General features: G+C 38.7%; 1 protein-coding gene across 15 annotated transcripts in view; it reads left to right on the forward strand.

The window, feature by feature from the left end:
- Positions 1 to 25,597, forward strand: part of cadpsb (Ca2+-dependent activator protein for secretion b) — a 73,973-nt gene that overhangs the window by 8,520 nt on the left and 39,856 nt on the right. For all 15 annotated transcript variants that reach the window (XM_088424432.1, XM_088424429.1, XM_088424434.1 and 12 more), the window contains exons 2-6: positions 8,375 to 8,488; positions 11,329 to 11,661; positions 18,956 to 19,036; positions 19,265 to 19,498; positions 23,287 to 23,408. In XM_088424432.1, the coding sequence (XP_088280558.1) occupies positions 8,375 to 8,488; positions 11,329 to 11,661; positions 18,956 to 19,036; positions 19,265 to 19,498; positions 23,287 to 23,408 (884 nt within the window). The remainder of the gene's footprint in view (positions 1 to 8,374; positions 8,489 to 11,328; positions 11,662 to 18,955; positions 19,037 to 19,264; positions 19,499 to 23,286; positions 23,409 to 25,597) is intronic.

A 25,597-nucleotide genomic window follows, 5' to 3' on the forward strand; every position in this document is an offset into this window, starting at 1 on the left:
AATTATAAAATATGAAAGTCATCATTAATCTGCAACCTGTCAGAGTAAATTCTTTATGAATTTCTTTCATGATTCTCCATAAAACGTGACAAGACTACAGATGGTGTACACCTGAAGAAGAAATTACATTTGTGAACAAGATGCTTGTACTGCTAATTAATCCTTGACACAACTATGCGAAAATTAGTGTGATTATGAACAGTGCCAGAGAAGTGGCCCTCTTTCCCGCTTGAGATGATCTTTTGTCTTAGTGCAGTAATTGCTTTGATCAAATGAACTGTTCTCATGAATGTGTTTAACCCTAACGCAGAGTTTCAGCGTCATTCTTTTGTGCATTTTGCACTCACAAGCTGGGCTCATCTTTTCAACCTTTTTTTTTTTTAATTTTCCCCATTGTAATAGCTCTCAAAAGAATATGTTTTTGTACTTCTTGACGATCCAAATGGTCATTATCATGAGCGGCAAGACATTCTCCCCCCGAGCCATTTCTATGCTGTTGTGTTACATGAAACATTGCATTACTTTAGTGGGAAATAAGCAGGCCATGACGGAAGCTGTGGAGATTGTGCCCCCCCCCCCCCCCCCCACACACACACACACACCCCACCCCACACGCACACTCACATTGAAAGGCAGAGGATAGAGATGTCAGAGCTGTGCAGGAATCATTACTGCAGTCCTCTACTCCCTGGCTCAAGCCCATTGGAGGCAAAGAAACCACCTGGGGGGGCAGCATCAGCCTGCATGTCAGGTACAAACTCTGCTTCACTTTTCCCCTCTTGCATTCTCAAAAAGTTATGACACACTTCTGTGCGGACTACTTCAACTGTCACCATCACCTAACAGTAACTGTTGAGTTTGTCCTGTATGCTGAAAGCGCCGTTCATTATGCTTGGATACAAATATTTATCGAGGAGGTTAAAGTATATGTTTGAGAGATTTTATAGTTTAAGCAAACAACATGAAATCTTTTAGCCACAGTTCCAAAACACAACACTGTTAACCACAAAAAACAAAAACAACAACAAAAAAACAAACAACTGAAACATGGTGTATGGAATTTTACCGTAAATCGTTTCAAATACCATTTTGTGTTAACAAAACTTTATGCTAAAAGGCACATAAAGGTCAGAAAAAGCCTACTTGAACATCCAAAGTTGCATTTGGAATTTTCAGAAGCACTTGAAACTGTGGCAGATGTGTGCTAAGCCTCTCATTTAACATCAATTTGAATGCACTGTACTTTAGCTCAGCACATAGCATCATTCCGGTTATGAGAGTGTGCACATTGCGCATCCATATTATCATTTTAGTCATGCTTGCCCTCTCAACACTATTTCAATTAAATTGTAAAGGTCACATGAAAGGTGGAAAACGTTCTAAAATGATTTGCTACAAACATGACATTTGGATGAATCTACTATACAGTAGAACTCTACAACGAAATCATGTTTGCAACTAGAAATTTTTCACAACTGGGGACTTTAGCAAATCTATGTCTCGGACATAAACATACATGTTGTGCAATCTACAATCTGACTGACGTTAAAAACAAAAGGATCCAACATTGAAAAACAAAAAGAAAGAAAGGAATTGCCAAATCTACAATAGATTTTCACAATCATACAATCATTTTCATACATCAGTTTCTTGCATAATGTCTTTCACTTTGCTTCACCCATCTTTCATTTTTATTACTTTTATCCTGTCTTCAAGTGTTAAGCTTGGCTTCTGACACACCCATGCACATTTTTTAACTGTTTTTGGTTTGTGTTTTTCTGTGCATGCTGTATCTTACTTTTTTCTGTGTTTGGCTGTATATGTAATCAACTGTGTGGTTTTTGTGTACTAATGTGTACTAATGTGTACTAATCTGCAACATATAATTATGAACCTCTTGAGCCCCCCCCTCACCCCAGACAGATTCAATAGCTTCTTTTTGTTGCGACCTTTTCAAAGAGCCCCGCTGATTTCAGCCTGTAAACCATGTGAAGTTCACATGTCCATGCCATTTATGTCACAGTTGTGTAAGGGCTCATTTTCTGCTCGGTAACTGCATGACTGAAGACCAGGCCGAGCAGGATGGGTGCTGTGAGGGAGTGGGTGGTGTGATAATGGATGTCTGTTAGGAGAATCGGCTTAGCTGGTGGTGAACACCGTGTTCTCCTGCGTGCTTCGCTAGTGCCACAACTTGTAGTATGACAGCACAGTGGAGGTTGCCGACGCACGGCGTATTTGCTTGTGTGTCTGCGGAGCACACACCTGGCTGTTTACTGACCCCGACGAGTGCCGTTTACTCACACAATGCTGCGTTTGTGTGTCTTTTTCTGCAAATGAATGTGAACGTGTCTGCCCAGGGGGAGAAAAGCGTGAGCACCTGTCTTTGTGTTTCTGTACTTCTGTGACCACAGTGGCTTCATGGAGCTGGCTCGCCCTACTGTGTTTGACTTTGTGCAGCTGTCATGTACCCGCGCTATTTGCGCACATGTGACGTGCATTGTGACTGAAATGTGCTTTGTGTTGAAAACCAAGAAAGGAATCGAAGGCAGCACGTTTGCGAGCAGTAACGGCAGGGTGCATTTAGAAATATTATCCAAATTGCCTTCCTACCAACTTTATTCCCCTTTAGACGAAGGCGACGAGTGACCACACAACCCCATTTAGCTAGGAAAGTCCAGGTTTTGAGCCTTGTGTCCCAAGTCCAGATGCCTATTGTTTGGGCCATGTGCATGAAAAGCACACAGGTGTCATCATGATAACTATTGCTGTCGTTCACTATCAAATCTTTAAATAATGCATTACCAATTATTTTATCAAAAAATCGGGTCATCTATTTCCACAGGATTTTTTTAAAAAAAAACCTACGAAGGTTGAATGATTTTTAAAAAAATATAATTTATTAAGGTAAAACTTGAGTTGCGAGGGGATATAATTACTCATCTATACATAAGAATTTTTAGACAACAAAATGTTCAAAAATCGTTATCGCGATTAGCATATCATAAGTCTAGCAAACGCCGTTTAAGGTCAACAAACACGTACTACTATTCAGTTCGGGCAGCTATAATGTACTAGTACGTACATCACTCATGCATTAGTTCTAGGTTATATTGCGATTATAATTTAAGGACAACAAACACAAACTACCATTTAGTTCACTTTTATATGATGTTAATTGTGCAGTGCATACGTATTAGTGACAGTTAATATACGTGGATGATACAGCACTATTACTTTTTGGGAAGTTCGTTCCTTCGTTTTGGGAAGCGCCATGTGCTCATGTTGTCTTGACAGAAAGCCTGCTAACTGCTAAATCAGAAAGCATGTTTAAGAACACAAATAGAATCAGACATTTGGCCACTTGGTGGTGCACCAAAACAAGCAATGGAGTCATATGTCAAGACGGTTTTTGTGAACTTTTTTTTTCCATATCACTGCTGTGATATGCTTTTTCCATTTTGCAGATATTGAACAGGATGTTTGTCACTTGTTTTTTTTTTTAACAGGAAACGATGCCGAACTTGTGATGTACGCTGTTTTTTCAGGAAGTCTTGCGTATGTCTAAGTGAGGTCTCCTTCGGAAACGGTGGAGCAAACATGGTTCCGGTGGAACTTCGAGTTGAATCTTTTGAGTCGACCACTTTTTAAATACTTACTCGACTTGGTCGACTTTTCCCTGATTCCTACAGCAAACAAATTACCGTAAAAAGAATGTGAGCTAAATTCATTCCTTTTTTCTTTCACATCACAATTGCCACATACCAGAAAGAGAACTACTTCCTGCTTCTATGCCTATGAATAATGGAAAATATAGTCAGACCGAATGTGAGCTGAGTGTTTCTAGTAGGACTGCAAGGTATGTTTTGCAAATTGTTTTTCAGTTTTATGAAAAATAATTTAAGAAAAAAAGTGTTTTGCATTCAACAACCTCTAGCCATGTGGATAAGCAAAGAAAATGAGTGACTTGAGGTGCATTCAATGATCAGTTAAAAGAAAAGCTTCAGGTCACTAAAGTGCATAAACAATTGCATGTCATGTTACATCACTAGCATAGCACTACTTATTTATGATAGTGTACTGCATTAAACATTACTGGTTTTATGCTGTATTTGGGGGGGTTATGTACAATTAATGAAAACATAAGTAAGGTGATCATTATTTTTAAACACAGCAAACGCTGTACGGCAACTATGTTCAGGCAAATGTTTTAATACAACACTTGCTTTACATTTTATTCAGGCATATTGAATATGGTAGTGAATGATTAATCTCGCTATGAGTTTTAACTTCATTATATTTTATGTAGCAATCATATTAGTTGAAGTTGCTTGTGTATATTTTGTTGAGTTTTCTAGAAGGATTTACGGTTGTGTTTCTCACCTAGCATCCTGCTAAATTGTAGGCTTTCAATTCATGTTCTTTCCAATTTAATTTAGGAAAACACCCTCAACATTCAATGTGATGTAACTTCAAAAAGAAGCTTATTGTACATACGGTTTAGCCCCATACACTCAGGCTCGTTATACACTTTACTCATTTACGTAATTAATCCACCTGACAAAAAGCTGCAAGGACAACTATGTCATGCACTCCATGAGCCGCGGGGAACACATTTCTAAGAGATAAATTGATAAGCGTACAGGGGTGGTGCACGGGAGAGTGCACCATTCAATTTCATTTGCTTTTGCAGCCTTCGGGTGCTTACGCTCTCCTTAAGGTATGGGCTAAAATTGCGTACACAATCTAATGCAGCTGTGGGTAATTTAATTATAATGTGACTAAATGTTCAAAGTAGGTCAGGGTGACTCAGCTAATCACAGAAGCATCCGGGTTAAGGCAAAGAGTCAAGTAGTTTTGAAGAGTAATAAAGTTTTCCATGCATAATGCCCTTTCCTGGCTCCTCTATTGATACGCGGGGGTGATTAATGTTTACTTCACTGCTGCAAATGAATCACTGGGCCCTGCTGCAATCTTGATAACAGCAATAGAGAGAGAGAATCAATATGCTCCAAGTTGGAAAAATATGTCTTGGGAATGTGGAATCAGATGAAAATGTAGGCACTTTCACTGGCCCATCAATATGGTCACTAATCAGTACAGCTCTCCAATCAGCATTCTCTCGCTTTTGTGCCTGAGAGGTTGATAATGTTGATGAAGAGATTAATAGTCTGTCACCGAGCAAGCCGCAGAAGGCCCAAACCTAATGATTACATGACAAAATTCCATATTTTAAGGATTTATTTGAATGTCGTTTACACACCCCGGGGAGAACGTGAAAGCGACTCCCCAGTTCAACTGACTTCTGAACGACTCCATTGACTCACATTAGCTCACATTCGTAATTGCTTTGCACAAAAATGTTGAACTTAATTTGGAAGGGAACGACCATTAACCAGCATCCTGCTGCCTCTAAAAAAATGCATCCTGTTGCTAAGAAAAAGAGCAATGTGTCTTACACTCTGAGGCCATTAAAACAGAGGCGATGGCATTTATTCTGCCAGTTGCACCGCTAAAATCTTGAGATACAACCAACACTAAAGCCGTATTTACGGTTCAGCTCAGCCAAGTACAATTTAGAAGCCTGACTAATCAAATCTGGTTTGTTTTGCCACTGTGGTTTGTGTATTTGGGATACCATTAAATGCATGAAACTTTAATAGTGTAGGTGAGAAACACTGTCAATTTACAGTACATACACTTTAGAGCAGTGCTTCTCAACTATGCACCCCTTGTGAAATAAAAACCATTGCAAAGCATTTATAGATGAAAAAAAAATATTAAAAGAGTGTTGTGCTACCCTAGTCTGATTCATTAATCTTTGAAACTGTATTTGCAGTGGTATTTACTGATGTATTTTATTCAGCAACTTCAGGCAGTAGATTTTATAACTTTCAGTTTTATTTTTGGCATGTCTGACAAAACTCCATACAAAAACAAATAAAGTGACGAAATTGTGTATAAAGGAATTACTAAAGCACAATTTAGCAATAAGCTGCTTCATGTTCCATCTAATTTGCTCTGAATTTGAAAAGAAACTTTTTTTTTTTTTTTTTTTTTAATCATCAGCTGATTAATTGGTTATCATAATTTCATTCCGCCAAATATTAGAATCAGCATCGTCAATAAAACATTCCTATCGGTCGGGCCCAATGTTGATTCTTATCATTTTGAAAGTTTGTCTACCTGTCTCCAGCGATCAGTCAATGTTCTTGTATCCCGCCTTTCCAAAGTTAGCAGGGATAGGCTCCATCTCATGACTTTTATGAGGAAAAGCGCTTATAGAAAATGAATGGATATTGTCTGTATAATGGCAGCGTCTCTAAAATCAGTCCTATGATTAGCTTTGGTGCTGACAGATTATAGTTAATTCTCATTCATTTTCACCAGACTGAAGGAGGTTGGGGGGAGACAGGCACGCAGATGTTATCGAGATTGCCTCACAGGCACATGATATGGAATGCTTTTCCGTCTTCCTCCCACACCAAAGTCTGTCCCTTGCTAACGCATTCACATGTACACACACATATTAGTGGCTGGTCCTTGTGCTTGTATGATATACACAACAGCTTGAAGTGTAGACAACATTTGTCACAAGGAGCTGACCGCTTTATTGACTTTCAGGTCACTGACTCTGTTAGCATGTGTTAAATCAATTCAAGGACATTTCAACCTGAGTGAGGTGAAACAAAGGGGAGAAGAGATCAGAGGTGCATATTATTTTAATTAGGTTCTTTATGTGCATATAAAATATCTCAGCATTGAAGAAAATGACTTCCAAGTTAAGTGTCTGTATTCATTTGACCCCTCTTTAAATTATATGCTGCCGTTTTACCAATTGCATTATGTATCATGTTCCCAATGTACATTTATTAAAATAAAGCACATGTTTTACATCATAAAAAGCTCCAACAGAACACCAAACTAAAACAACAACAAACGTTTATACTGTATCTGAAATGATGATATTTTAACATTAGCATTCTGTTGCTAACAGATGAATGAACATGCCAATTCAAAGGTGAACAACTTTTTTGAAAGTGGGAGCTACTTCTTGGGGACTGTTTAATGCAAAGGGCTACAACTTTGATGCACAATTATGAAATAACAAATATGGTCAAATTACCATTAATGATGGTATTATTTATATGCCACTGGATAATCAATCATGTTCATTATGTGCAGGCACCACTCACTTCTCCTAATGCTTATGAAACACACAAAAATCAATATGCAACTCTTCTAGGACATTTTTAGAAAATTCGATGGTGAGCTATTTTTTTTAGAGGCCCTCTGGCTATTCATGTGTCTTTAGGGTCTTCCTGGGACCATGTTGGTGGTCACTGGGTTAATTGTACCTTCTGTCATCTAGAAAAGCAATTTATGTATTCTGCGTGACACTATAAATTGCCACCATAGACCAATGACTAAAGACTCATTATTTGACAAAATTGCCGGTGAAATCATCCAAGAAGTTTTCCTCTACTATTTCCCAATACAACTTGCCAACATGACTTTGTCTGCTCCTACACACGATGTTCTACAGAGCTCTAACTGAGGTTACGTCAACCTTTAATTATAAACAAAAATAAAATCCCTTTTTTTTGTGCAACACATTTTAGAAAAGGTTAAAAAAGGCCATCAGGTTACATTTCAGCAATATCAATGTACCATTTTCCTGTTTTTGACGGTGACCTACAATATCCACTGAAGCTACTGTCAGCTCAAGGAGATAGTTCATGTTAAGCTTGGGGGCACGGGTAGGATTCAGAGTGGCAAAAGTGCGCAACATTGGAGTTTTATTCATGAGGAGTGATAAAAACTAAAAGATTTTAAGATTGACTACTGCTGGTGAGCGTGGCTGCGCTGCTGCAGGCTTTACATCACAACAGCGGAGGAAAAGATGGAGCGGAGCCATAAAGCTAAGCTCTCCATTGAAAAGTCAATCTTTAGTTTGCACCTGAGGTCATGACCCCGGTGTGGTGCCTGAAAAAAGGAGATTGCTGATCCAATCAGCCAAAGACGCCCTGTTTTACTATCTCTTCGGGTGATGCATCTGGATGCAGAGAGATTCGGGAGCGTGTCATTGAGCCTTTTCTACTTTACGCCGGGAGCTGCCTCTTGGTGGATTTTGCGGGCCCAGAATAAGTTCTGTCTTTAAAGCTGCGTACTGGGAGATCCTGTCAGGCCAAATGAGAACGCAGTGGCGGACCACATCTCCCAGCTGGCCTCGGAGTGCTTAGCCTCCCCAAAACTAAGTTCTGGGCTGACAAGAACATTTAAAAAGTGTCCTGACAGCATTGTTTCAGTTGTTTGGAGAGTGTTGTCTAATCTAGCCTAATGCTGTCTTGTCCTCTGTTTGCCCTTGCCCCAACAGATAACAAAGCAGCAGCTTCAGCAGACCAAGGATCGCTTCCAGGCCTTCCTGAACGGAGACACACAAATTGTGGCAGATGAAGCCTTCATCAACGCTGTGCAGAGTTACTATGAGGTACCAGCCCACCATAATCACAGCAGCGCACGCTCAATCATAACCATTTTTCCGAGGAGCGGAGACTGGATGACTTTCTGAATTCATCACTGACTGAATGCGTGTCCACGAACATTTCTGCTGATTGTAGAAGTGCAAAAAAAAAAAAAAATGTTGTTGGCTGCAGCAATTTCAACTCTCTTTAAGCCAAGTCGAGCCACTCGGTTTTCGGGCCATAAATCCAAGCCCCCACGCAGAACCGCTCGAGTTTCCATGTCAAAATGCTGAAATCCATGCGGCTGAGTGATAAAATGGTGGCTGAGGTTTCTCACTGTGCAGATTATGAGTCAGACCATGTGGCTGACACAGCCGTCTTTCCGAGCTCACGCTCTTCAATCCACATAATGAAGCAAGTCATTATTACCGTGCGTGCTCGAGACATGACAGATTGTGCATATTAAAGGTCAATTCTTTAATGGAAAAAAAAACAAGCAAAGCCATAATGGAAAAACTGCAGATAAATCCTTCTACAGTCTGTAGATGGCCAGTGAGGTTAATTGGAGCTTCATCTGCGTGCGAAGAATGGATGTAATATGTTACATTGTATGTTCACGTAAATGAGGCTGACACCATACATTAAAAGGTGAAAAAAGATAAGAAAAATGATTGTCTTTTGAAAGTCTCCAATGTCATCCATCCTAACATGGGACCGATATTAACATAAAAAGGAATATTTTTATTTTGGATTAAAAATAAGTAAAAAAAAATAGTAAAGTGCTATTTGGCCGTAACATTCAGTTGTGCATATTATTGGGACACTCACATTTTGTCCTATTGGGTTTACACAGACAAATAACAACCTTTATTAGTTTGGTTTAGTGTAAAGCAACTCTGCAGTTGTGAGCTAGTGAAAAGTATGCTAAACATATTCAGCTACACAACAAGGGCAAAAGATTAGAAACATGTTTCTCAGTATGAATCAGCTAAATTTGGCACCTTTGCAAAATATAACAGATGTTAGAGTTTTTTCAACATATCGTAATGGACTGTGCAGCGGCGCTTACTCCTGTGCTACTGTTTACAATAAGAATGTGGAGTAAAGTCTTATGTTATGGTCCTCATGATCTTTTTTAATCACAAATTAAATTGCTCTGTTAATTGACAAAATTATTTAAATAGTTGTTTGTGTTCTATTTTACCACCAGAATGTGTGGGAGACACAATAATTAATTAAATCATTGATTTTCTTAAAGACTTCTGTGCCTTTAAAAGCCTCTCAGAGGCAGAAATCAATGCAACCAAAGCTTTGCTTTTCGTATATGTTCGCCGTTTACCAAATGGTATTCACGGTTGCTTTTAGCAGCATTTGACGCTTTGAACAAAATGTCACTGTCTGGATGACAAAGCAGTGGACTTCATTGTTTCCTTAGAGCTGTCATTGTGTCTGTCACTGTCAGACTGTCATTAGTAGAAGGCCATGTTGCTGAATGTCCCCGCATGCAGTCCATAAAACTGTGGGCCTTGTTAACAGCAAGAATAACTAGACGTGTAATAGAGAGTCTAGGGATGGCAAAGCCGTTATTGTTCTGAGCCACATTGTAAATATCATTTCCCTGAGAGGGAGAGTATATTATTACATAAATGCAATTACCCTTTCAATTGATTGTGATATACAGATCTATGTTGCTCTAAAATGGTTAATAAGTGAATTTTAAATCAGAAGCAATAGGAACCTGTGCCATGCAAACATTTAAGCGTTCATCGTTTAATTTATATTGAATAATAAAATAAAAAAAAGCTTGAAGTTGTAATATCTGTGAAAAGAAAAGAATGATTGCAATTTCGCAACAGAGTTTTTGCCAAAATGAAATAAACAAAGCAATAGAGAAACATGAAGTAAACACTTTCATTTCTTTAGTGAGCCACATAAAATGATGTTCCTGATTATAATACCTGTGCTGTAGATACTTGTACTCCTGGGAGTATCGGAAGTCATATGAGGGGCTATGTGAGAGCAAAATTAACTAAATGCTTTTTGCTTAGGTGCCAGAAATTGCCCCTTTTTCTTTTCAAATTAAGAGCAGATTACTTGAAACATGAAGCAATGTATTGCTAATATGTGTTATCATGACTCTCTTGCAGAGTGTTGTGTGCGTGTATCATTAGTGCCACAATTTTCAGGCGGACAAACCAAAATTGAAAAAGATTATGTTGTACAAAAACTTCTTATCTGAATAAAATATTCCTAGAGATACCACTAAAAATATAGTTCCACAGATTATTTAAGCAGACAAGAATGAAACCTCTCTTTAACAGACTGAACATTTTTACTGAATATTTATAGTACATAACATATTCTTAGAACATAGAATCTAACATATATGTAGAAAATCCTCCCCAGACATGCTGGCCATGTTTAATCAGGAGAAAGTGTTGCTTAACGTAAAGACACTTTCTCTCTTAATTGTAACTGCTACATACTAACGTTCGAGCAATCAGCCAGTCATTCCGAGGTGCATGTACCTGTATGTATACTTACATACCACCTATTTAGATTGTGTACTGTATACACTTTCATGCTTTCAAGTATATGGCTGTTCAAACATTTCTCAGAAATTAAGATGACATAACAGGATGAGGAGATAAACCATCTCCATAACAGATGGTGACCATTACAACGAATGAGGAAATATTCGGCTAACCTTAGCAATTTTCCTTTAAACACTACGGCCATTCTTGAACGCAGCTAAATGTGATGAAAAAGTCTGACTGGCGCAATGTAATGACTGTACACTCCAGTATTTAGCTCACTGCAGTAACCATTAATCCTATATCCATATCTCCTTTCTCCTACAACAAAGGTGTTCTTAAAGAGCGACCGTGTGGCTAAAATGGTCCAGAGCGGTGGCTTCTCAGCGAGCGACTTCAGGGAGGTTTTCAAAAGGCACATTGAGAAGCGCGTGCGCAGCCTCCCGGAGATCGACGGCCTGAGCAAGGAGACGGTGCTCAGCTCCTGGATGGCCAAGTTTGACACAATCTATCGCGGCGACGAGGATCCGCGCAAGGCGCAGCAGCGTATGACGGCCAGTGCCGCCTCCGAGCTCATCCTCAGCAAAGATCAACTGTATGAGATGTTCCAGAATATCCTGGGCATCAAAAAGTTTGAGCACCAACTGCTTTACCAAGCTTGCCAGGTATGTCTCAGTTCTTGCTTTAAACATCTGGAAAATGCTATTTTCCTTCCCTGATTCATTTTTGAGAAGTCCTTGCTTCTTATACACTCTCAGCAACTATTCCACCCAAGCAGATAAAAAGGGACATCCGTTCTTGCGTCTCTCTAGTTAACGTTACAGTGAGAAGGAAGATAGGCCCCGCTTCTATACCAGCCTGTGTCCAATGATTACATGGCCACATTATCTAAGCAGCCGTGCCTATTTTATACTTACGGTTTCACACCAGAGTTGGGGAGAAGAGATTTTGCACCGAGTCGCCCAAGTAAACAACAACGTTTATTTATTAGTTAAAAATGTTACTGTAGAGCATGGCGAGTGGCAAAAATGTGAGTTTGCACATGGCCGAACACCAAGAGGTGTTTGTGATCATCATTTCATGGAGGGCTGCATGGTGAAACTTTGCCAATGCAAGAGCTGACGCAATTCCCCCAAATGCACCCGAGGGAGAGGCCGTAGCCATAGGAACATGTTAGCTTTGTTTTATAACAAATGAACCATGTGCATTGGATGAATTTAGACAGCGCATTAATGCTATATAATAACTAATTATTAGTAGTATTTTTCTTCTGGTGCTAATTTCTTCCGTTTCTCAATGTGAAGTACATTTACATCCACTTTTGACTTTCTTGGTGTTTAAAATCACATAAGTTAAAATACCCCAAGTTTATGTTAGCTTTTTTTTTTTTTTTTAATCATTGTTTTGTATTATTGTTTATTGTACAAACCCACTGACACCCTTTAAAAAGAATCACATTGTTTCTTTCAACACGCCATGTAAAAGGTACTCTTTTGAGCACCTACATTTATTAGGTTGGCTTCTTTAGCTTTTGGCCATGTCTTGTCAAAGACACATACATGCTCATTTATGTATGACTGTTGATATACGGTTTCCGGGGTACATTCAAAATAGATTACACATCACTTCCAAGGAGGCCCTGAAGCAAATTAAAAAAAAAAAAAATCCCTTACCGTTGCTTTAACTTGTCAGCTATCTGTATCTGGTAATGTCCAATGCTTCACTCGGGGGGTAGATAGGTTGAGATTACAGACTGGGGGCTTGTGTCACATATAACTCTCTTATCCTGCTGTCGTTCCTGCTTTACTGCTCTCTCTGGGAATGTTAAAAGCACCACTAATGCATTCCTTCTTCAGCAGCGCGATTGAAAGTCTTATCACGGCTGTATTTGGAGGAAACCTCTGGCATGCTTGCATGTGCTTATTTAAGGCATCAAAACCTTCCTCTTGATAACACCCGGAGGCCAATGAGTTTTAAGAGTTAATAAATCACACTGTGTGTCCAACTGTGCATGTTGGTAATGCTGAAAGAAACCAAACAAATTGCTCAGTATTGTCCCAACGCCTTGTTTGGATTAGATCAATACGGGCTGCGTTCCTCAGTGGGCTTCATTAACTTCATATTTGTTATGCTGCGCTGTGATACATTTCCATAGCCTCCTTTCTAATGCCTTTGATGATGCTTAACCTAGTTTAGATGAGCTACCAGCAAAGTTGATGCTATGAGGTCACAAATCTGCATCCAGAACATCCGCAGAGGAGCCACCAGAGTAACACCACAGGCCAGTCGAAAGCAGAAAGTTGAAGTAGTAAGCACAGCTAATCCACCCCTGGATGTACTGCAGATTTCAAATCAAGAATATCAATAAATAGAAGAGAATTTGCATAGAAAACATTAAAAATATCTCCTTCCAGATGCTTACCCCAGCTGTTTTGGGTGCCCATTCTTATTTTGTTTGCAGCCGTAATGAATATATTAGAGCCGTCTAATAATGACTTTCCACATCTCCTCAGTAAGCAACCGGTCGCTATCAATTGTCCTCGCCTGCTAAATGATAAAATCCTCACTAGGAGGCAATTCTGTCAGCGCAACTCATGGCTGCTGGGTTTTAATGGAACATTTTGGGAGATTGTATGGGATTCAGAGGCCATCAGAGGTTTATTATCATTGGGGATTATGTTTTTTTTCTTTGCACCCAAATAGCAGTGAGGAAGGAGCTGTCTGGATTTCTGCAGGATGCTGAAGATAGCCAGACTGCTGTGACACCGCTGTGTCACTCTATGTGGCCCCTTGTATCTTTTCCTGTGCTGAGATTCCACCAAGGACAGCTGAACATAGACTGAAATAGACATTGTGCTCACTGGACACCCGCACAAAGTATTGATTACACAGTATGTTTATTGCTGTACTATTGTTTGAAGTAGTTTAGAATCTCACTGGATTCATCTGCACTTGGAGCAGATTCTAATGTCACTCCCTTTCAAGACTAAACTAAAATAATACTCCAAAAAAGAAAGACTCTGACTGTGTCAATCAAAACCAGGCTCATTATAATCTTTATAATCAGTGGAAATAGCAGACAGCTTCATATTGGAATGCAGATTTGTTCATTTGATCACATTTTCTACAATTATCAACTTTCATCACGGATCACATCAATGTGTTCAAACATAGCAAAATGATCTAGAGGGTTGAATTGCAATACTTTAAATGACTCTTTCTCATTTTGTTTTCTTATGTGGGCCCAGTAAAACGTTTTAAAACTGAATAGTGCCCTCCATGATGACTTATTAAACTTTGGAACTACATTTTTATCGCTATCTTTACGTGCATTTTAGTCAGCAGCCCCAGAAGATGGATCATGTGACATCATTTATTTCTGGCTCATCTGAGGGAAAATTGAGTCAAGCATGGCAATACACACACACAAGGGCACAAAAATGTTTTGCAAAGGAGTCACTATAGAAAAACTCAGAAATTATTTGCTTCGTTCCACTCAATTTGCTCTTAAATGAAAAAGAAACATGTACTGCCACAGAATTAAAGATAATTAAATGGGATTTACTAATACAGCACCTACAGAAACCCTGTTAAAATGTACGTGTACCCTCATTTGAGAACTGCCAATTACATAAAACAGGGGATAGAAAAACAAAATCATGTATTGATCATTATTAAACCATAATGACATAAAAAAATACAATGTACCACTTTTACAACTTCTACTACCAGTCATGTCAAACTAGATTATATATTTCTACGCCGTCCACCATAGAATAATCTTTCCCCATTCTTAAGGTGGTAATTAAATTAGTCAGATTTTAGAGTCGCCGTGAGGTTCATTAAAATGCACCATTTCCTCCCCGCACAGCTGTATCTCACTTTCCTCTTTAGACTCGCAAAGAACTGTCAAAAAAGGGAATTAGAAGGTTTGAATCACACTTTTAGAAGACAATAACAGAACACAGGTAGCTTTTTTGGAAGAATAAAACGAAGTCATACCAACTCAAATGACGATAATAAAGAGGGAAAAATAGCTTTTGATGAACTGACATTTTTAATGGCACCAATTTCTGTGTCATGCTTGTCAATTCACAAGAGAAGCTTGTTTTTCCACCACAGACACACGCACACGCATGCACACAATCTGCTTTGTGCAGGTCTAAATATAGAGCAGATGCTTCAACTCCTCCTGGTGCCATTCAGCTCTCAATCTGCCCGCTCCGTCCTTTGTTGTGCACATGAAAACGCCTGTGGCTGTCCTGGCTGTCTGCCGCTAATGTCCATGTATTCATCTGGGGTGGGGGGGCAGGGCTATAGGCGTGAGGGCGGGAACATCAGTCCTGATCTCATGCCTCACCTTTAACCTGCCGTTCGCCTGGCCTGCTAGTGCAACTACGCCCATCGCAACCCTGTGTTTTGCGGCCACGCCACTGTCAACTTAGCTGCGGGCAGAAGGACGTACCTTAGTCGCTGTAATTTGTCATGAGATTGCCTGTCGGGCTACGTTGCAACAGTGTGCGTGCTGACATCAGTGACCTTTTGGAGTTGGCAGCATGCGAAGATTGGGGTGCTGAGGGATCAGCGGTGGGTGCTCGTTGCTTCACGCAGGCACTGACCTCCGTCTTGACCTGCTGCTTTACTTCCATCATCTACCTGGACTGTTTGTCAGGATTTTGCAGTTTTGCAAAAAAAAAACAAAGTCTCATTTATAACTTTCACTAATCAGGAGGCAATGCAGGCACAACCCACTGACCGAATTTTCAGTATGCATTTTATGTATTTTGCATTAATAGTCCATTATAATTATAATTTTGGATGTATGTACGGATTTGTCCCCACACTTTTGTCAGAAGAACTTATTGTTTATGTTTTTTCTATTCAGTCATGCTGAATACATGTAACCGGGGCTATTTAAACCCGCAAGCAGATAGCACCTGAAAGTAAACAAGTTTGGGCAAATTGGAGACATTTTCTGCCTCATTGTTTTATTCCTCTTTCAGTGACAATAGACACATTCACCTGAAAATCTCATTTGGCATTTTTTATATATCATGTCATGTTGAACCTAGAATTGGACAAATATTAGCTTTTTTTCCATTTCCTTCAACAGTTCAGCTACACGTTAAATTTCATTTATATTTTACTCAAAAAAGCCTGTTTGGTCTTATTCTCAAAAAAGTAACATTTAAAAGTAAAATGTACACTTGGAAGAGAGTAAAATATTCGGAATAGATGCAAGTGTCAAACTGCAGCATCAGAACAGTGTAGGAAGCATTTGCTGTGTCTCTTCTCCATGTGTGGCACAAGCAGTTCATTTGGAAATGCGTGGGTCAGATTTGTACCGCGCCCCACCCGTGAGTGTAATTAGACAGGCGACGCAAGGATGGCCTCCAGAAAGGAAGGGAGACACTCCCTCAGGCAGAAAAGCGGCAGGTCAGGTCGAGTGTGGTTTTCTGATAATGGACATGACGAAGAAGACCCTCTACGACTGGATGCTTGGCCTCTTGTCCAGCAGCACTGTACTGTACTCTGCAAGTGCAGACATTTTCCTGCAGCTGGTGGCAGTGTGTGATTACGTGCTCTACTAAACAGCTATTATGAGTTATGTAGCAGTGTGCTTCTTTGCTGGCCTGCACTGTCAAAACACTCACCGTTTGACACTCACTCTCTTCCGTCGAACATGCCACCTGACAGACATGATGTCACTATGAACGCGTGTGGATAGTCTTTCTTAGTAGAGCAGAAGATGATTCTGTGGCTAAACAATCCAAACACAGGTAGCTTTGAATTTGATAGCTGGTTTTTGTTTTAAACCAATTTTGGCAACGGTTCCTCATTTTTCTCAATTTTGGGTTGTTTTTTGGGTCACTCATTTTCATCCAACTGTTTGGTATAAATTACCACCATTAAACAACCCAATTCTGTCATAAAAAGAACCGACACAATATTCAGGTCGATGCGACCACATTTTCTTGGTTGTTTTTATATAACAACCCAAATATTGAGTGTTGGGTGACCCAAAAGTTAACAGTCTGTTTTGGAATGAATTAGGGTTACTTTTTAGAATGTAGGTATATAAATAATTTTACAAAACAAAAAAATGAAATTAAAAAGCAGTACAACAAACATCATTTGGTTGGTTTGTGGGTTATTCCTTTTGACTCATCGGGAATGAGTAACGCACAAACAAACCCAATTTTTGATTGTTTTGTGGATTACTGTATTTACTTGACCCAACTTGGGGTGAATGAATAACAAATTTTGTGTCAATCTCTTTTTGTATATGTTTGGAAGTGATCTGCCAAGCCATACAAATACATTCTATATAGTAATCTTAAATTATGTTTTACAAGAATGCTTCACTATTTTTTATGTACCTGTGTTTGAAAAACGGATGCCTGTCGCCAAATGCCTGAGTAATACAGCAATACAGATGAATTTTAGGTGATACTTTACAACATACCATATGTGAATCCTCAAAATCCTATAGCGTGTCTCGATTTATGTCACAGCTCGTTGGTGCATTAAATCACTCAATGTGTCTTTTTGGAATGAAACATTTCAGATACAATGAACCTGATCATAGTAGATAGAAAATTGCAACAGCGCATTTGACAGAAACAACACCTGTCCAAATGGGTTCAGTAATGAGTACATTTTACAAAATAGTGAACAACTGTAAACAAAAGAAGGACCATATTTGTTGTCCTCCATGGATTTGCGTCTTGTCTACAATCAAATTTAAACCGCAGTTATGACAACAAGTTGGAAAAAAACAGCAACAAATGTGTAAGTGCCTCTCTTGCAAAGGAATCTTGTCAAAATGGTGAAACCTGAGCAGCAAGTCCAGTTCAAATCCATGATTTTTGCAATGTAGCGCCAAGGAAACTAAAAGTGAGGTTGTTGTTTTTTCCTTAAACCCACAACACTGCTCTGTAGAATTTTTGGGGGAGCTGTGTTGATGCCGCAAGATTTGTTTCGCTGAGCCTTATGCCCCAGTAGAAGCGACGGCGTCTGCACACAATCACATTTGGCACAAGCGGGAAGAAGTGAAGCATAAAAATCTACAGATTCAGGCAGCAAGAAAGACATCAGACCTCTCTTCTATTTCCTAGCGTCAGCTAATTTAAGATTCTCATTCATTATTGATGAGCGGGAGGCATGAATTTATCTGCTTTTCATTCCTCCGGGGCCAAAACTTGCAGCTTCTTTTAACCTTGTTTAGTCATTGAGTGCCACAGCTCTGTTTTTCATTTGAATCAAAACATCTTTTTGTTGTCTGAGCTTTACTCTCATGATTGTATTTTATGCCAGCCGCCTCTCAAATCAACAAGAAATATAACCATTCACATAGTGGTGCCTTTCATTGGTCTCTATGGTGACGGCTGCATGGTGCCTGTGAGACAGTGATGGATTTTCCTTTCATTCTCATCTATTCAATTTAAAGTGGCTATCACAACATGCTGCTATGACTACCGCCTCTTGCAACAATCTGGCCAGATATACAATCAGTCATCACCGTTTCCATGGCCGCATTTGTTTCAATCACTCACTAGTGTGGTCAATTTGGGGATTGTAGCCCTCAACTGGGTTGTAATGGGCCACATTACCTTGTTATACAGTACGAGGCATTTTGACGAGAAAATATTAATGCAATTTGATTGTACTCATGTCAAAAATTCCAGTTAGATTGAATAATATATTTTCAGGCAAGTGCATGCTTACCAACACAAAGATTTCTAGAATGACAAAAAAAAAAAAAAAAACAGAGTACTGTGCATGCATTGTCTATTTTTTTACACTTTGGAACTTTGTGTATAGTGGTTTGTCTTTAACTATTTGGAAGTAAAAAGGTATGACAAAAATAACGTAGTTTTTCTTTACTGACCTACTGACCAAATGGCATATTTCTTGAATGGGATCTCATGGCATTTCCGCATATGCTTGTCTTGCTAGCTGGACAACTTGGATGAGCAGGCCGCACAGATTAGAAGAGAACTGGATGGTCGTCTTCAGATGGCCGACCAGATTGCACGGGTGAGTTTGAAGCTGTGGGGGGCTTTGACTTTGTTACATAGCTATTATGTTGTTGAAAAGGTGTGAGCCTAACACCCACAGAAAGCAGCACTGTACTCTTTAAAGAAAACAAATGTGTCTATAGAAACACTCATGGATATATATATATATATATATATATATATATATATAATATATATATATATATATGAATTTGCCTAGTTGTTCTACAACTCATTTTCTTTATAGGGAGGGAGGTTCCCCAAATTTGTGTCAAAAGACATGGAGGCCATGTACATCGAAGAGCTGAAGTCTTCAGTGAACCAGCTGATGGCCAATTTGGAGAGCATGCCCGTGTCCAAGGGGGGCGAGTTCAAGCTCCAGAAGCTGAAGCGAGGGCACAACACCTCCATTATCGACATGGGCCAGGAGGATGAAAACACTCTGTCTAAGTCTGATGTGGTCTTGTCCTTCACTTTGGAGGTAAAGTACTTTGAGTTGCTCAATTAACATGTTCTATGGAGGTGAAGCCTTTAAGTGCGCCTTCGAAAAAATAGGTCAACCTCAGCTCGATGGGATTGTTTAAGGTTTGCGATTTCCTGATTGGATCACTTGTTAATAACCGTTGGCTTGACAATAAAATACATTGTGTTTAAATACTAGTATTATTTAAAGTCACACATACTGTAAAAGGTGAGTGATTTTTCTTGGTAGTTTTGTTGGTTGCCAAAAATACACTGGTAAAATTATCCATGAAAAAATACTCTCTGGCCGCGTCTTCTACCTTTAATTTTACGACCACAGAAAACTCACTTAGTGAGTTTGCAATTAAGGTTTATTTTAATAATTGAATAATCTGTTGATACATCGATGAATCGGATTAAAATAGAAGTAAAAAGAATTTATGATTTCCATACATTTATTCACAAGCATACAAACAAAGTGTTTGATGAAGGATGACAAATAAAGGGTAACAGCTGACATTCTAAGCATTTGGACAAAATGAAATGAAAAAAAAAGTATCTAAATAATGAATTGAAGATCATCAATAATTATTGATCAATTCGATTATGGATTTGTCATCAATTAATTGATGAATTGGATATAAAAAAGTATTTTCATACATTCCATGCATTTATTGAAAAGTATCACATTATTTCTAAATGACTGCAAGCACAAACTTAAATGGATCGTGAACACAGTACTGGTTTGGTCAGTAAACTTAGTAAAAGCAAAAAAAAATATTTTGATTCAGCACAAAGATAACCTGTCCCTTTTGAGGGACAATGACAAGAATTAGTTAATATTTAAGAGTGAGTAGCTGAAATTCTGAGCATTTAGATACGTTACTGCATCTAAACGATTCTTCGATTCTCAACAAATATTATAGATTATTTTAAGAATTGATTAGTTGTGATTTAATTGATGAATCAGATTAAAATACATTTTGGATTCCATACAATTTGAGTCTTTCTAACTGACCTCACAAAAAAAGCATAAACTTAAATTAGCTATGATTGGAACTGGTATGGGCCATGTCAGAAAATGGGCAAAAATGTGGACATTTTTTTGATGGTCAAAAACTATTATTTACTTTTTTAAACACGCTTCTATGAATGAAAGTGTACCTACTGTGTGTATATACGTGATTGCGACCTGAGGGTGTAGTCATGTCACAGGTTCACTGAAATGAAATAGAACAAATGTTTTACTTGTTTCAGCACAAATATAACAAATTCATTTTGATGGAGTATGACAGGAATTGTCATTCCTGATCAATAATCGATTATTCAATAATCAATTTATGTATTATTATTAAGAAGTTCAAAGTTGACTATTTCTGCTCTATTGGTACATTTGCAGTAATTTAATTTGATTTTAACAGACTCGACATTCCAAAAAAGAGTCTTTCGAACCGAGTTCCGTGTTATAGTAGGACTCCATATAGAAAAGCTGTGATCTTGAAGACTCGAGAATGGGAGGGATGAGTGAAGTGAGGCTACAATCTTGGTCGCAATTTAAAACAGCACTTCAGCAACTGAAATCCCAAGAGTGACAGATTTGCTTTTCAAACTCCACTCCCGCCGTAGTTGGAAATATTTTTTACCGGTGTCTAAAGAATCTTGGGAAATGGATGGCCTCCAAATAAATAATCCCGTATTGGCGGGCAATGGAAGCAGCCTTCCAACCGGGGTAGCCTTCAATGTTCAATGTTCTTGGCCTTCAAATTTAGCCTCAAACGGAAGGAGCGTGTGAGTTGATATACAGCTTAAATGTAAATGTATCCGCCTGTCTCTGCTGACTTCAGGCGGAAAGCAAGGTTCACCCAAAACAGACCACCAATAAGTTATGTAAAACCCAAGTGTAAAATCATTTTTGCATGGAACAGAAATGCAGTTGTCTCAACCAGAAGCCATGAAGACTACTTAAGTTTAGAAACAGACAGCAGACTCCTTCAGACAGATGAACAGATGCCGCATGAATAACAGGCTGACACTCTACATAAATCCCCCTTTACCTGCACTTTAGCGACAGGTATGAGTCATCTTGTTATCGGCTTGTCTGAGACCGAGCTACCGAATCAGAACGGGAAGCCATCACTGCTCGGTTTTCATGATGTGGAGCTATTTCCGCTCTGAGTGCGCCATGTGCGAGATGCAACACTTTTTTTTTTTTTTTTTCTGCAGCTCAGTGACGAAGTAGTCACATCATTGTGGTGAACGCTGCAAGAAATGAATGCGGAGCAATTCCAACGATTACGTGTGTGTTGACTGAGCGCAAATGCGCACATGCATGTTTGTGGGTGTGGGAGGGCGACAGCTCCATAGGGGCCAATTATGTTGCATGTTTACACTCTGGCTCTGCAACTTCCTAAATTCCATCTGAGATCTGTGAAGAACAACTTCAATGCATAGATTTCAAAACACCTTTGAATTCAAACATTCTCAATTTCTTAAGAGGTCAAGAATTTCAAGATGTTCACACTTGATAATGGGCAACTGTGATGTGAAAGCCATTTCAGGGCATCACGTATCATCCACATCAGAAAGCTGACAAGGACAATTCCAAAAAGTGCAAAATTGTCCAATCTTGTGCCTGATTCCAAATGATAAAATGTTCTGTTTTGATTCACATATTTTTCTTTTCCAAATAGATATATTTTCATAATATTGATGACTTAATGTATTAGGCTAAACTAAATATTTATATAATTAAAAAATGTGGAATGAGGGTGTTTTCAAAATTTTCACAGTGACTGTATCTCTGGGTTAATGCTTTATTCAGTAAGTATTTAAAAAAAAAAAATCCCTTGTGCCGGAATTGATAATTATTTTAATAATTGATTAATCTGTCGGTAAATATATTAAAAGGCAAATATAATAATTTTGCATACGTGGTGATCAACTGAAACTCGATCGTGTTCACAGTTTGAAAGGCTGAAATTTTGAGGATTCGGACCATTTTGATTTGGAATAGGTCTCCAAAGGATTATTCGAGTCTAAAAATTAACCGATCAATAAATCGTTTTAGCCGGGCAACTCTCAAACAAGGATAAATATTAGTTATTTGCTTTTGCGTTTTTTAAGCAAGATACAACTTTAGTTATTTATGTTCTGCTAAATTAACGGCAAACCTAATTAGTACACTGGTTGTAGAAAAAGACAAAGAAGGAAAAAAAAAACACTGAGATGATTGTACGATTCCAGTTGGAGAGGAAAGTGTCTTTATTTACTCTTTGCTTGATGTGTCTTTGTCCCAGATGACCTTTCACACTCACTTTCTGTTTCTCGCTGCAATAATTCTCCATTGTTAGACTGTATGTTTGCTTTAGCTTTGTGCTTGTGCATAATACCGCTCATAAACAATGAAAACCTCTTCCGAGGTAGGTAATAAATCCCAAATTTTGGTAGTAATCATATTCCCCGTCGCCTGGTCAGAATGTGCGCTGCATACAAACAGTGTTGAAGAAAGAGAAACCATTGATGGCAGGAGGTGGTGTCATCAAAATCTGAAAAGGGTTTTTTAGCTCTCATTGTCCCTTTAACATACGACTTTGCTATTTTTAACATCATAATCTCTGAGTCCTCAAAAAGCAACAATGTTTTTAACGCATTAAATGACTCCTCAAATCTGTTAGGACACATGCAAAGATACGTGTGTTCACTTTTATAGAAATGTGCTGTTTGAATTCTGGGTGGTAGATTTTCCCTTCCCCATTTGTTTTAAATGGCATTATTGGGGTAAAGATCACATGGTACGTGTTCTTACAGGTGGTGATCATGGAGGTGCAAGGGCTGAAGTCTCTGGCTCCCAATAGGATTGTTTACTGCACCATGGAAGTGGAGGGAGGAGAGAAGCTCCAGACTGACCAAGCAGAAGCATCCAAGCCAACGTAGGACATAGCACACACACAAACAGCAACTATACTCAACAACAGCAAAATTGTGGAGTCGCCACAATCTAATCTGACGCAATAATCTGAACGACCCTGTAAAGTGAATTCAGACACCCGTTTTTAAAAGCATGACGCATGTTAAAAGAAGTTTCTGAAAACATAGACGGAGAACTACAGTATGTAGAATGGAACGGTGGAGATATACACGTAAATAGAACTCTGTGAAGCATTCCTGATGAAAGTGAGAATCCTGTCAACTTTTTTTCCCCGCCACTGGCCCATTGTGGAGTGAACATTGTGAGGATAAAGTCTGAATTCTGTGAATTGACTAATGCCAATTCTTAAGTGACATTTTTGATAATAAACTCAGAAATCTGACTACAAAGTGAAGATTCTGAAAATAAAGTCTGAATTCAGTCAAACAAGTCAGAATGCTGAGAATAATGTAAGAATTCTGATAAAAGTGAGAATTTTGTCATCCTCTTTCACTGGCGCTATGCGAGACAACTGAGAGTAGTCTAAATTCTGACCTCTATCTCTCTGTTCATCGTCACAACATGGAAAAGACTAATAATGACCATTGATATTGCAATAGTCAAATGCATTACATAAATATACTATCAAAAATACTGTATATCAAACCTATTGTCATGATGAGGCATAAAAAAGATGCTAGGTCAAGGAGATTTTTTTTTTCAGGGTATAGTGTTGATATTTGATTGACAGTCAACATTCGAGCGGGGAGTGGTTTCTTCAAATTCAGCAACATCTTCTTCAAACTGTCAGATGAATCTTGCCCAAATTGACACTCAGGTGTTCCAATGAGAAAGTAACAGGAACTGTGTTCACCAATGGTCTGATAAAAGCCTTTTTATCAGTCGACTTGATCTTGAGCATCCCATGATTTTCACCTGTTGGAGGAAAGACAGACACTGTGGGAGCGGAGACTTGTCACATCCATTAATGAGCCTCAGATTGTGCCACAAGGTCACCTTCACGCTACACAATGGCGCTATTCAGGATCAATCTCTGCCGCCGCAAACCACAACCAATTTTGTTGAATTCACGCCGCTACCTCTCTGACATCGCTAATCATTACTGCAACATTATCTTTGACAACACAGGTGTTCATGCAGATTCTATATTGGATGTCATGCACTTGCGTCAAGTGGATATTGTAATATAAGTTCATTCTCGTTGAGATAATAGGCTGCAGACAGGTGTTAAAGTTCACATTTTCTCAAGTCTGTCTCGAGTCGCTCACACCTGCTGGGAATAGTGAGACACAGCGGTTGTCATCTGGGGATAAATGAAGGCATGTTGTGAAGGCAGATTTCAACAGGGTCTGATTCTAATTTAAAGCTTTTTAATCCCATGCAGGAACGGTACATTTTCAAAATAAGAAACTTATTGCTAAATTGCATTTTAGTGACTCCTTTGAAAAACATTGTACAGTATGCCTTTGTTCAATTTTATATGGATGTGCATTTTCATATATGATGTAATATATATATATATATATATATATATATATATATATATATATATATATATATATATATATATATATATATATATATATATATTACTATTGCACACATTAGTAAAATATGGCAAGGGAATCACATGACAATACAGTGATATAATTGCTTTGGCATACGTTCATTTTGAAGATGTTTCTGACACTAACAATAGAAACAACACAATGTTGTTATGAAATCACGTTCAGTCACTACTTCAGGGCGCTAAGTGCTAACAAATGACTTAATTACGTTGACGTTTACAGTGACATAAGACACCTGTTGCCAGTCTTTACCGCTGGCTTGGGTTCCTTTATAGCATAAATTAGCCACTAGATAGATGAGCTGAAGTGCCTATGTATAGGCTGGTGTGACAGATGTAAATAGCTAGACACAAATGACTAGCGTGACACAGTTGTTGTTGTTCCTACGATCACATTTTAACACAACGTGCTGAATCAAATGTATTGTTTGAGCCAGCAGGAAAGTAGTGTGCTGCTATGCACAGTAATTAAAAAAATGCTGATGTGTTAAAGTTGGTCAGTCATAATTACCGTAAATTTAGACTATAAGCCGTTGTTTTTTCTCACGCCTTAAATCCTGTGGCTTATAGTCAAATGCGGCGATCTGCATTTTTTTTTTCTTTACTAGACACCAGAAAGCAAT

This window comes from Hippichthys cyanospilos, chromosome 9 (assembly GCF_059441005.1).
Source record: "Hippichthys cyanospilos isolate Australia breed blue-spotted pipefish chromosome 9, RoL_Hcya_1.0, whole genome shotgun sequence".
NCBI classification, from domain to species: domain Eukaryota; kingdom Metazoa; phylum Chordata; class Actinopteri; order Syngnathiformes; family Syngnathidae; genus Hippichthys; species Hippichthys cyanospilos.